The following is a 12,332-nucleotide window of genomic DNA, read 5'->3' as shown; positions in this document are numbered from 1 at the left end:
GCCATTGCACTCCAGCCTGGGCAACAAGAGCGAAACTCTGTCTCAAAAACAAAACAAAACAAAACAAAACAGAAAAACAGAAAAAATGACAGATAATTATGCTGAGGTCACAGCAGACCAAAAGCCCAACATAACTAGATAGCATGGGGGCTGATTAAACACAATATTGGAATGCTGTTGTTATTCTTTACCTACTTTCCAACTCAAACAAATAAATAAATACAAACACATTCGTGTGAATTTATACACAGTTCAATCATTCTCTTACTGTGAGCACAGATCTTTACTAGAATAATATATCTAAATTTGAGTTCTACAGATTAAATAATGAGACAACAATAAGGTTTCCAAAGACAGTTTCAAAAGGGGAACTAAGAAAAGATTGTAATTATTTAATTTCTTTTTTTTTTTTTTTTGGGAAATGGAGTTTCACTCTTGTTGCCCAGGCTGGAGTGCAGCGGCGTGATCTCTGGCTCACTGCAACCTCTGCCTCCCGGGTTCAAATGATTCTCCTGTTTCAGCCTCCGTAGCAGCTGGGACTACAGGTGTGCGTCACCACGCCCGACTAATTTTTGTAATTTAGTAGAGACAGGGTTTCACCACGTTGGCCAGGCTGGCCTGCCTCAGCCTCCCAAAGTGCTGGGATTACAGGCGTGCGCCACTGCGTGCAGCCCTGTTGCAGATTATTATACTCATTCTTTGGCAAACAGTTACTGCTTACTCAGATGTCCGTGACAATGTTCCCTGGATTTGTGTGACTGACTATACCCAACACTAAGACACCAAACCTAGTGGCCTCATTTCCTAATCATCCCTACATACCTAGGAAAGTGTTAATAAGCTTTCCTGGAATTCATCATTCCCTCATCTGTGCTTCACTGCACTTTGCTTATAATTCATATATGGCACATTAGAACACGCCTTGCTGTAGAACTATGAGTCCATACTGATCTAATCACTAGAACAGTGGTTCCCTAAAGGTATAGTATTGGCCTTACAGAGCATTTTAGGATATGTGGAGGTTGTTCTTGATTGTCACGATGACTGGAAGGCATTACTGGCACTTAATGGACAGAAAACAGGGAATTCAGATGACCTGCAATGCTGAGACTGTCCCGTACATCAAAACACTGTCTCTAGTGGGAACCAGAGCTCTCAGTATAGAAGACAGGAGATACAAATATGGACTGGAGCAAGGCAAGAAGAATCCCATGGGGATGAACTTGGGATTGGTGTGAACTCAATATTTGCAAAATATATATGGTATATGTACATGCATATGTGTACATGTATGTGTTTATGTGTAAGTGCATTCATTTTTTTTTTCCAGAACTGTCCACTGAATGGGCCAAGAAGCAAAAATTTCACAGTAGCAAAAGGACACCTACCACCTAGATCTTGGTTTCTACTGCCATTCCTCACCAAAAGTAATCAGAGCTCCTTGGAGAAATGGTTGATTCCAGGGGTAGGCCAGGAAAGGTGCACAGTGAGCCTGAAACACCTTGTTATATGAGAGAAAGTAAGTTATCAAAAAAGAGGGGGTTGGGGGAAAATGGAAGACAGCTTGAAAGGGCTTTTATCAGCCAAGTCTGCGATAATTAGACCATCAAAATAATTGAGGGTAATGAATCATTTAAAAAATTCACAAATTGATGATTTAAACATAATGCATGATAATAAACAGATAAATGAGAAAGAAATGAGAGAAAAGGAGGAGTTCTTGCTTATAGTAGAATACTGAGTATTAGCCAGTAAATCTAGAGAAATTTTCAGAGTTGGAAAACCATTACTTTGCAACCATTATAGTAAAGATTGATTCAGGCTAAAGCCATTAATGGATGCTAAATCTAAGGGCAAACTTTTGATAAACAACAGGTATCTGCATTGTATTAAAGTGTCTCTTCAAGAATAGCCCATTAATCAGAAGGGAGAAAAACAGTAACTCTACAGTGAAGAAATCAGAGAGAGTTGACTAGGTGATCAAAGTTGACATCACCAGTGAAGGCATAAGGTATCAGGTATGTCCACATGTGATACCCTGGCAGGGGCACAACATTACTGAGAGTATTCTGGCTGGGGAAGCATAACAATGAGAAAATAACAGAAAAATCCAAAAAAGAGGAATATTCTATTACAAAGAGATTGAATTCTTTAAAAATATATAGGACAATGTCATAAGAAACAAAGAAAGGATAAGGAACTATTATTCTAGACCGCATCCTGTACTGGATGAGGAAAAACGCTATGAGAGACATTATTGGGTCAATTTCCAAAACTGGGATATGAATAGTAAAGTATGATATTAATGTCAAAATTTCTCAAGTTGGTAACTGCACTATGATTATACAATAGAATATCCTTATCTCAGGTAATGTACATTGAAGTATTCAGGATAAAGAGCTATAATATATGAAACAAACTGCCAAATGATTAAAGAAAGTGTGTATACACGGGGAAGGAGGAGAGAGAAAGCAAAAACAAATAAATCAAAATGGTAACAACAGGTGAACATGAGTAAAAGTAGTGCTGTGGTTTAAATATTTGTCTCCTCTAAAACTCATGTTGAAATGTAATCCCCAGTGTAACAGTATTGAGAGGCCAGTGGATCATGAGGGCTCTCCCCTGATGAATGAATTAATCCATTCATGGACTAATGGGTTATCATGGAAGTGGACTGGTGGCTTTGTAAGAGGAAGAGAGATCTGAGCTACCATGCTCAGCCCCCTCACCATGTGATGCCCTGAGCCACCTCAGGACTCTACAGAGTCCTCACCAGCAGGAAGGCTCTCACCAGATGCCACCACTCAACACTGGCCTTCTCAGCCTCTCTAACTGTAAGAAATAAATTCCTTTTTTTGATAAATGATCCAGTTTCAGGTATTCTGTTATAAACAACAGAAAACAAACTAGGACAGATATAAAGGAGTTTTTTGCAGTTTTTATAAGTTATTATTTTTATAAATTACTTCCCGCTGGGCGCGGTGGCTCAAGTCCGTAATCCCAGCACTTTGGGAGGCTGAGGCGGGCGGATCACCTGATGCCAGGAGTTCAAGGCCTGCCTAGCCAATAGGCAAAACCCTGTCTCTATTAAAAATGCAAAAATTAGCTAGGCATGGTGGCTTGCACCTGTAACCCCAGGTACTCAGTAGGTGGAGGCAGGAGAATCACTTGAACTCAGGAGGCGGAGGTTGCAGTGAGCCAAGATCACACCACTGTACTCCAGCCTGGGCAACAGTGCAGACTCTGTCTCGACAACGACAATAACAACAAAATTATTTCCAAATTAAAAGATAAAAAAAATTTGCCATGCCATTTGTGACATAACAATTACACCACCAAAAATAACCCATTTATAATTAATGGAACTAACTCCACTTTTCATATAAGCAAAGTATTTTTTTATGGAAAATAAGGTGAATTTTCCATAAATGCAACTCTATATTGAAGGAAGACAGACCTTTGAATCAACCAGAACTTTACCAAGAGTTGTTCATTCTATAAATAAAATTATGTCATTATGATACTGCCACTCCTGGTATTTGAATTCACCAGTATACCACATCTGTACCCATCTACTCTTCTTCCATGTCTACAATTATTCCACATTTATATGCAATATTTACCTGCTTCACTGTTTCTTGGTATAGTTTTGCCTAGACATTTGTTTACAAATTGAAATACATATTATTTAAGTTACTCCCCTTTTGTTTCTCCTCTGTATCATGGCAAAGGAATCATACTGATTTTTTTTTTTTTTTTTTTTTTGAGACCAAGTCTTGCTCTGTCGCCCAGGCTAGAGTGTAGTGGCACGATCTGGCTCACTGCAACCTCTGCCTCCGGGGTTCAAGAAATTCTCCTGCCTCAGCCTCCGGAGTGGCTGGGATTACAGGTGCCTGCCACTGTGCCCAGCTAATTTTTGTGTTTTTTAGTAGAGACAGCATTTCACCATCTTGGCCAGGTTAGTCTTGACCTCCTGACCTTGTGATCCACCCGCCTCAGCCTCCCAAAGTGCTGGGGTTACAGGTGTGAGCCACCGCACCCGGTCATACACTGATTTTTAAAACAGTAAGTATAGATAGATTATATTAACTATGAATTCAGTTTCAAGACGGTAAAAGAAGAGACAAAAAGGCTACCCTGGGCCTCTTATAGAGAGAATCAGAATGTAAGTTTCTTATGGAGAAGCTACGATTACTTATCTTCAGATCTTCCCTAGCTCTGCTTTCGCTGGCCTGTGCACATACACCCATTTCAGAGCCACAATCAACTCTGCTTGTGCAATCACATCATCAGTAAAGAAAAGGATGAGACCTTTGAAAACCCCAATAAGGTACCATTACAGACAGCAATGTCTCCTGCACTTATGGGAAAAATCCATAAACACAGGGGACTTTATTCTTAACTGACATAAGCCCAAAAAACAGCAAAAGAAATCTGGGGGAATATATTAGATCAGCATAGGAATTGATCCAAAAATTACATCAGTCTCATAAAACTATCACCAATCTATTTACTTTATTAATGTTCCGATGATGTTATATATACCAAAGGGCAGGCAGTACCAAAAGTCTAAAGTATGTACATTTTTAAAAACTGCTCATTGAGTCAGTGATTTCTTTTGGGGCTTGGTATTTTACAAAAGACAGGCTGTTGTCTGTGTAATATGACATAGGGAACAGGAGAAAAGAAAGTATAATTACAAGCCCAAAGCCTGGGAAGATGTTAACCAACTATCTGCCTAAACAGCTTACATGAGATTGTAACTGCCTTCAAACCTGTCACCTAGTAATGAAATAGAGTCAAAAAGGGCTCTGAAGACCACAAGAGGAGTTAAGAAAATAAAGAGATTGACAATAAAATAGGACGAAATATAAAATACGAAATTCTGTAAAACAGACAGGCTGCATGGAAACCATATGGTAAAAATGGACAAAAAACGAAAGAAAGAAACTGTTTACATTTCCTTTGAGGCAGCTCCTCAAATTCCTCCTCATGGAGGTGAAAATGAAATATTAGAAATGAACAGGATAAAAATGATTTTGCCATGTATAAAAGTCTAACTGTTTAAGACTTAAAACATACTTATCTGAATTGACTAATCATAAAAGCATAATTTCATATATACATTATATGAATAAATGATGGAAGACATACGGAGTGACTGAAAATGACACATATAATCGTCCAATAGGTACATACCAAGACAGTAATGTTCTTTTTCTCTTGCTTCCCATTTGTGGCTGTCTACATAGGCTGCAGAAAGCAGGCATCTTTTACCTGAGAAAATAGACAATTATTTCGAAACACATGGTTTTACAACAGGTTCATTTTATATGTTTTATTAAATATATCTTTGCTATCCTTTCAACTACTAGATTATATATTTAAAAAAATTGAATACAGTACAGCAACCAATATTGCATAGTTGACAATTCAGTGAAGAACAAAATACATTCAATCCCTACCAAGTGGAAGATGCAGAAAAACTGATAATTTTCACAATAATTTTTTAAATAAACAGGGTCTTGCTATAATGCCCAGGCTGAAATGCAGTAGTTATTCACAGGCACAATCCCACTACTGATCAGCACAGGAATTTTGATATGCTCAGATTCCAACCTGGTTCACCCCTCCTGAAGCAACCTGGTAGTCCCCTGCTCCAGGGGTCAATCATCATTTCAATGCCAAACTTAGTGTGGACACTTGATCGGGTACCGTGCACTACAGCCCAGAACTCCTGGGCGATCCTCCTGCCTTAGCCTCCCAAGTAGTTAGGATTACAGACACACACCACTGTGCTGTGCTCATAAATTTATGGATAAAACTGCTGATAATTTTGTTCCTATAACTTTAAGACTAGGAGTCACTTGTTGCTAGTAAATTATAACCTGGGCAAGCCCTAGAACACCTTCTTAGAACCAAAAACAACTGCTAACTGTTGCTTAACTCATTAATTAAATGCCTTATAATTATTATGCCTAAAAATATTTTCATCTTAGATCCACAGGTTTCACTCATTTCCCATAAAGCAAAGAGTAGTATCTTACCCAATGAGCCAGCACCCTAGTGGTAAACTAAAGATAAACTCACTAAGCCAAAGCTGAGGTAACATACAAGATAGCATACCACCATTCCTAGCTCCTGGCACAATGCCTAGCCTTTGGCAGTGTTTAACAAACATGAGCTCAAGGAATGAATGAGAAAGAATGAATGACAAGTTCATCAAAATTTAAAACTTTTGTGCTTCAAAGTACAATCTTAGGAAAGTGAAACTACAACCCAAAGAATGGGAGAAAATATTTGCAAAACATTTATCCAGTACAGGACTTGTATCCAAAGTATTTCAATAAATACAACTCAAAAATAAAAGACAACCCAAATGAATGATGGGTAAAGGATTTAAACAGGTATACCTTTAAAAACATATATACACTGAGGTGGGTGGATCACTTAAGCTCAGGAGTTCAAGACCAGCCTGGGAAACATGGTGAAACCCCTTTTCTACAAGAAATACAAAAATTAGCCAGGCATGGTGGCGTGCACCTGTAGTCCAACTACTCAGGAGGCTGAGGTGGGAGAATCAGTTGAGCCCAGGTGGCACAGGTTGCAGTGAGTCAAGATCATGCCACTGTATTCTAGCCTGGGCAACAGAGTGAGACTCTGTTTCCAAAAAAAAAGAAGGAAAGAAAAGAAAGTAAAATATATATGTATACACACACAAATAGTCAATAATCATAAGGACAGATGCTTAACATAATTTGCCATTAGAGAAATGCAAAACAAAATCACTTGGAAAAATGAATGATCCGCATTACAATGACCACCATCAAAAAACAGATAATGACAGCTGCTGGGGAGGATGCAGAGACACCAGAAACTCATACCTTACTAGAGAGAACATAAAACAGTACAGCTGCTTTTCAAAGAATTTGGCAGCTCTTCAAAATGTTAACATGGAGTTACTCAATCACCCAGCAATTCCACTCCTAAGTTTACAACCAAGAAAAATGAAAACTTGTGTCCACGGAAAATTTGTACACAAATGTTCACAGTAGTATTATTCATAATGGACAAAAAGTGGAAACAACCCAAATATCCATCAATTGATGAACAGATAAACAAAATGTGGTCTATCCTTACAATGGAATAGTATTTGGCAATAAAAAAATGAAGTACTGATACATGCTACATGGATGAACCCTGAAAATATGTTAAGTAAAAAAGATGCCAGTCACAAAAGACCACATACTATATGATTCCATTATATGAAGGATCCAGAATAGGCAAGTCTGTAGAGACAGAAAGTAGATTCATGGTTGCTAAGGGCTAAAGGTGGGGATCAGGAAAGCTAGAGGTGAAATTGGGAGCAGTTGCAAATAGGCATGGAATTTCATTTTGGGATAATGAAAATGTCCTAAAATTGCTTGTGATGATGGCTCCAGAACTCTGTCTTTATACTAAAACCTTTGAATTGTATACTTCATTTGTTGTTTTTTTGTTTGTTTTTGAGACAGAGTTTCGCTCATTGCCCAGGCTGGAGTGCAATGGCGTGATCTCGGCTCACTGAAACTTCCACCTCCCAGGTTTAGGTGATTCTCCTGCCTCAGCCTCCCAAGTAGCTGGGATTACAGGCACCTGCCACCATGCCCGGATAATTTTTCGTAGTAGAGACGGGGTTTCATCATGTTAGCCAGGCTGGTATCAAACTCCTGACCTTAGGTGATCTACCAGCCTTGGCCTCCCAAAGTGCTGGGATTAGAGATGTGAGCCACCACACCTGGCCTGAATTGTATATTTTAAATGGATGAATTTTATGGCATGTGAATTATACCTCAATAACCTTGTTTAAAAAAATAGAAAAACAGCCAGATGCAGTGGCTCATGCCTGTAATGCCAGCACTTTGGGAGGCTAAGGCGGGCAGACCAGCCTGATCAACATGGAGAAACCCTGTCTCTACTAAAAATTAGTCAGGCGTGGTGGTGCATGCCTGTAATCCCAGCTACTTGGGAGGCTGAGGCAGGAGAATCGCTTGAAGCCAGGAGGCGGAGGTTGCAGTGAGCTGAGATTGTGCCATTGCACTCCAGCCTGGGCAACAAGAGCGAAACTCTGTCTCAAAAACAAAACAAAACAAAACAAAACAGAAAAACAGAAAAAATGACAGATAATTATGCTGAGGTCACAGCAGACCAAAAGCCCAACATAACTAGATAGCATGGGGGCTGATTAAACACAATATTGGAATGCTGTTGTTATTCTTTACCTACTTTCCAACTCAAACAAATAAATAAATACAAACACATTCGTGTGAATTTATACACAGTTCAATCATTCTCTTACTGTGAGCACAGATCTTTACTAGAATAATATATCTAAATTTGAGTTCTACAGATTAAATAATGAGACAACAATAAGGTTTCCAAAGACAGTTTCAAAAGGGGAACTAAGAAAAGATTGTAATTATTTAATTTCTTTTTTTTTTTTTTTTGGGAAATGGAGTTTCACTCTTGTTGCCCAGGCTGGAGTGCAATGGCGCGATCTCGGCTCACTGCAGCCTCCACCTTCCGGGTTCAAGTGATTCTCCTGCCTCAGCCTCCTGAGTAACTGGCATGCGCCACCACACCTAATTTTGTACTTTTAGTAGAGACGGGGTTTCCCCATGTTGGCCAGGCTGGTCTCAAACTCCCGACCTCAGGTGATCCACCCACCTCAGCCTCCCAAAGTGCTGGGATTACAGGTGTGAGCCACCACACCCAGCCTAATTTTGTTTATTATTATTTTTTTTTGAGATGGAGTCTCACTGTGTTGCTCAGGCTGGAGTGTAGTAGAGTGCTGCCTCCAGGGTTCAAGCAATTCTCCTGCCCCAGGGGGATGGTTCTAGGATACCTCCTTGAATACCAAAATCTGAGAATGCAGAAGTTCTCTTACATAAAATTGCATAGTATTTGCAAATAACCCACAAACATCCTCCTGCATTACTTTAAGTCTGGGGTGTCCATTTTTTGGCTTCCCTGGGTCACACTGGTAGAAGAACAATTGTCTTGGGCCACACATACGTATACTACACTAACACTAATGATAGCTGATGGGCAAAAAAACAAAAAACGCTAAAAATCTCATAATATTTTAGGAAAGTTTACAAATTTGTGTTGGGCCACATTCAAAACTGTCCTAGATTGAGGGTTGGACAAGCTGCTTTAAGTCATCTCTAAGTTATTTATAATACCTAATACAATATAAATGCAACGTAAGTGGTTGTCATATTGTATTTTTCTTTGTATTATTTTGCTGTTGTATTATTTTTTATTGTTAAGTTTTGTTTTGTTTTGTTTTTTAGTATTTTTGATCCGCTGTTGGTTGAATCTGCAGATGCAGAATGCTCGGATAAGGAAGCCAACTGTACTCCCAGATACCAGTGACTTGCTTACTCTCTACTTATTATCTCTTACTCTCTATGCCTTCATTCTAGCATATGCTTCATTCTAGCATAAGTAATCACCCTTCTATATTCTGAAGTCAGAAAGGACAATATCTAGATCACTGCTCAAGAGTTCTGAACTGCGAGATTAAAAAGCTAGGCCAGCTGGGCACGGTGGCTCACACCTTTAATCCCAGCACTTTCGGAAGCGGAGGCAGGTGGATCACGTGAGGTCGGCAGTTCAAGACTAGCCTGACCAACATAGAGAAACCCCCTCTCTACTGAAAATACAAAATTAGCCAGGAGTGGTGGCACATGCCTGTAATTGCAGCTACTCGGGAGGCTGAGGCAGGAGAATCACTTGAACCCAGGAGGCAGAGGTTGCAGTGAGCCGAGATCGCGCCATTGCATTTCAGCCTGGGCAACAAGAACAAAACCCATCTCAAAAAGAAAAAAAAAAAAAGGCTGGGGAGGTGATAGTGGAGAAAGACAGGACTCCCAGAATGCCCTCTGTGTGTAGTTGTTCATGGAAACCACATGAACAGAAAATAGCTACAACAGCTAATTCTTACTAAGGTGGCAAGCATTGTGCATAACACTGCCTAATGTGTGACGTTAAACGTTTTCACCAGGTCAGCCACTTAATCTTCAGAAAACTAACTGGTGGCCAACTATGAGGTTTCACATTGATGTTTAATTGCTGTTCCTAAAGAAGTGCGTGCTTTTTTAAAAAATAGAGGATGGGAGGTACGTTGGAAAGGGAAGATAAGTGGCACTGGAAAAATCGACTGTGATTACTGCATTTTTATCAAATATGTCTGTCTGGATTATGTGGTTAGAATCACTGCAAATTTGGCTTCTGTAAATACTTTAAAACCTTTTCCAATGTTTTCATTATCAGATCCACTATGCAGGCTTTGAGTGGGCTGCCATTTAATTCAGATATCAAAGTACGTTACAAGTAACTATTAGCATTTATTATCTACACGTGGAAAACTATAGCAAAGAAAGGTCAATCAAAAGTTGTGCTCAAGGTCGTAAAATGAGATTAATACTGAAAAATTCTTCCACGAAGACCAGGGGTCCGGCTAAGTGTGGTGGTGGTAAAAATGTTTATCAGACGTCCCTCTAAAGAAACCTCAGATGGGAGAAAAATGTCCCAGCCCCAGGAATGGACACATTTGGGTTTTTCCTTTTCCTTTTTTTTTTTGAGACAGGGCCCCGCTCTGTTGCCCAGGCTGGAGTGTAGTGGCGCCATCTCCGCTCACTGCACCCTCCGCCTCCCGAGTTCAAGCGATTCTCCCGTCTCAGCCCCCCGAGTAGCTGGGATTACAGGCGCGCGCCACCACGCCTAGATAAATTTTTTGTATTTTTTAGTAGAAATGGGGTTTCGCCATGTTGGCCAGGCTGGTCTCGAACTCCTGGTCTCGAACTCCTGGCGATCCGCCCGCCTCGCGCTCCCAAAGTGCTGGGACCACAGGCATGGGCCACCGCGCCCGGCGCACATTTGGGTTTCGTGGTCAGCAAAAGCACGACCACCCCTTAAATCTGGCGAATCGTACGCAAATTCCCTCAGGCTATATAACCTTCCACCGTTCTTCATACCTTTGGACAGGCCATATACTGTTATTTTAGGGAAGGAAACGGATCAGAGACCTTGTCTCCTTTTTCTGCACTACCAAACACACCAAATGGCGTCCCTAGCAATCAGATTCCAGAATCATTTCCTTTCCTCTTGAAAGCCCACCGCTCCCTTCACTCAAAGAACAGAATAATCAGGGGCCTAAAGAAGCTGTCCCGCCAACCTGCAGGGAAGAGCTGAGGAAGAACCACTTGCCGCGCCAAGAGCATCCCGCACCGCACTATGGAGGCAGCCATCTTGGAGCGTACCAAAACGAAGGGCCAAAGGGTTGCGGACAGAAGACGGGGCGGAAGGGGCGGGGTTACAGCTCGACTTCTCGGGGCTCCCAGAATTGGACGAATCCCGTTTGTCTCCCTCGGCGTCAGAACCGACGCTCCGCCTCCTCGCCCCGGTTCCGGTAGTTGGTATAGTCCGAGAAGGTATGGCTGCTGCACTTCGGCCCTCGAGTCGAGTTCTCCTGCAGGCACCGCAGATTTTGGTGTATCCTGGGGTGGGAGGCTCCGGCTCTGTCAGCTGCCGCTGCCCTCTCGGAGGTATCCGCGGCCTTAGCCTAGGGAAAGAGGGGAGGGATGGGAGAGAAGGGAGTGTTAGACCCCAGCTAGCGTCTCTTTGGAGCAGCCACAGCTCCTAAGTCACTCACTGGCCTGGAGCGCACCCTCGCCCTCTAGTTGCACGTGGGGGCAGTGGTGACCCCTGGGGGTCGTGGATACCCCCAGTGCCTGCAAATCGAAGGACTGCTGGGGTCTTGACCTTGGGGCTGTAGTGCACCCTCATATGGGGCGACGTTGGTCTTCAGGAACACCCCTCTAGCGTTGGGTGACATTTTTCTTTTTCTTTTTTTTTTTTTTTTGAGACGAAGTCTCGCTCTGTCGCCCAAGCTGGAGTGCGGTGGCACGATCTCGGCTCACTGCAACCTCCGCCTCCCGGGTTCAAGCGATTCTCTTGCCTTAGCTTCCCGAATAGTTGGAACTACAGGCGTGCGCCACCACACCCGGCTAATATTTTGTATTTTTAGTGGAGACGGGTTTCACTATATTGGGCAGGCTGGTTTCGAACTCCTGACCTCGTAATCCACCCGCCTCGGCCTCCCAAAGTGCTGGGATTATAGGCGTGAGCCGCCGCGCCCGTCCTTTTTCTTTTCTGCAGAGTTTGGGAGCAGAGGTCTTAAGGAGTCTCAGTTCTGCTAACAATCTGAAAGATTTTAGCACGTTTCTTCATTTTTCAAAACTATCCTTTAACATCTCTATGAAAAGAGTTAAATTTGAAGATGCTAG

General features: G+C 41.6%; 2 protein-coding genes across 8 annotated transcripts in view; one reads left to right on the top strand and one right to left on the bottom strand.

The window, feature by feature from the left end:
* MRPS27 (mitochondrial ribosomal protein S27) overlaps positions 1-11,686 on the bottom strand; it is a 100,248-nt gene extending 88,562 nt beyond the window's left edge. For 2 of the 4 annotated variants that reach the window (XM_011959283.1, XM_011959284.1), the window contains exons 1-2: positions 11,222-11,686; positions 5,200-5,277 (exon numbers count right to left, since the gene is read on the bottom strand). In XM_011959283.1, the coding sequence (XP_011814673.1) occupies positions 5,200-5,277; positions 11,222-11,294 (151 nt within the window). In that variant the 5' untranslated portion in view covers positions 11,295-11,686. The remainder of the gene's footprint in view (positions 1-5,199; positions 5,278-11,221) is intronic. The other 2 variants (XM_011959286.1, XM_011959287.1) reach the window with 2 other exon arrangements.
* Positions 11,449-12,332, top strand: part of PTCD2 (pentatricopeptide repeat domain 2) — a 34,944-nt gene continuing 34,060 nt past the window's right edge. For 2 of the 4 annotated variants that reach the window (XM_011959289.1, XM_011959288.1), the window contains exon 1: positions 11,456-11,591. In XM_011959289.1, coding sequence (XP_011814679.1) covers positions 11,480-11,591 — 112 coding nt within the window. In that variant the 5' untranslated portion in view covers positions 11,456-11,479. Of the gene's footprint in view, positions 11,592-12,332 lie in introns of all 4 variants that reach the window. The other 2 variants (XM_011959292.1, XM_011959291.1) reach the window with 2 other exon arrangements.

This window comes from Colobus angolensis, unplaced genomic scaffold, assembly GCF_000951035.1.
Source record: "Colobus angolensis palliatus isolate OR3802 unplaced genomic scaffold, Cang.pa_1.0 Scaffold49, whole genome shotgun sequence".
Taxonomy (NCBI): Eukaryota; Metazoa; Chordata; class Mammalia; order Primates; family Cercopithecidae; genus Colobus; species Colobus angolensis.
Note: the sequence above shows the minus strand (reverse complement) of the source record. Positions and strands in the feature narration are given on the sequence as shown.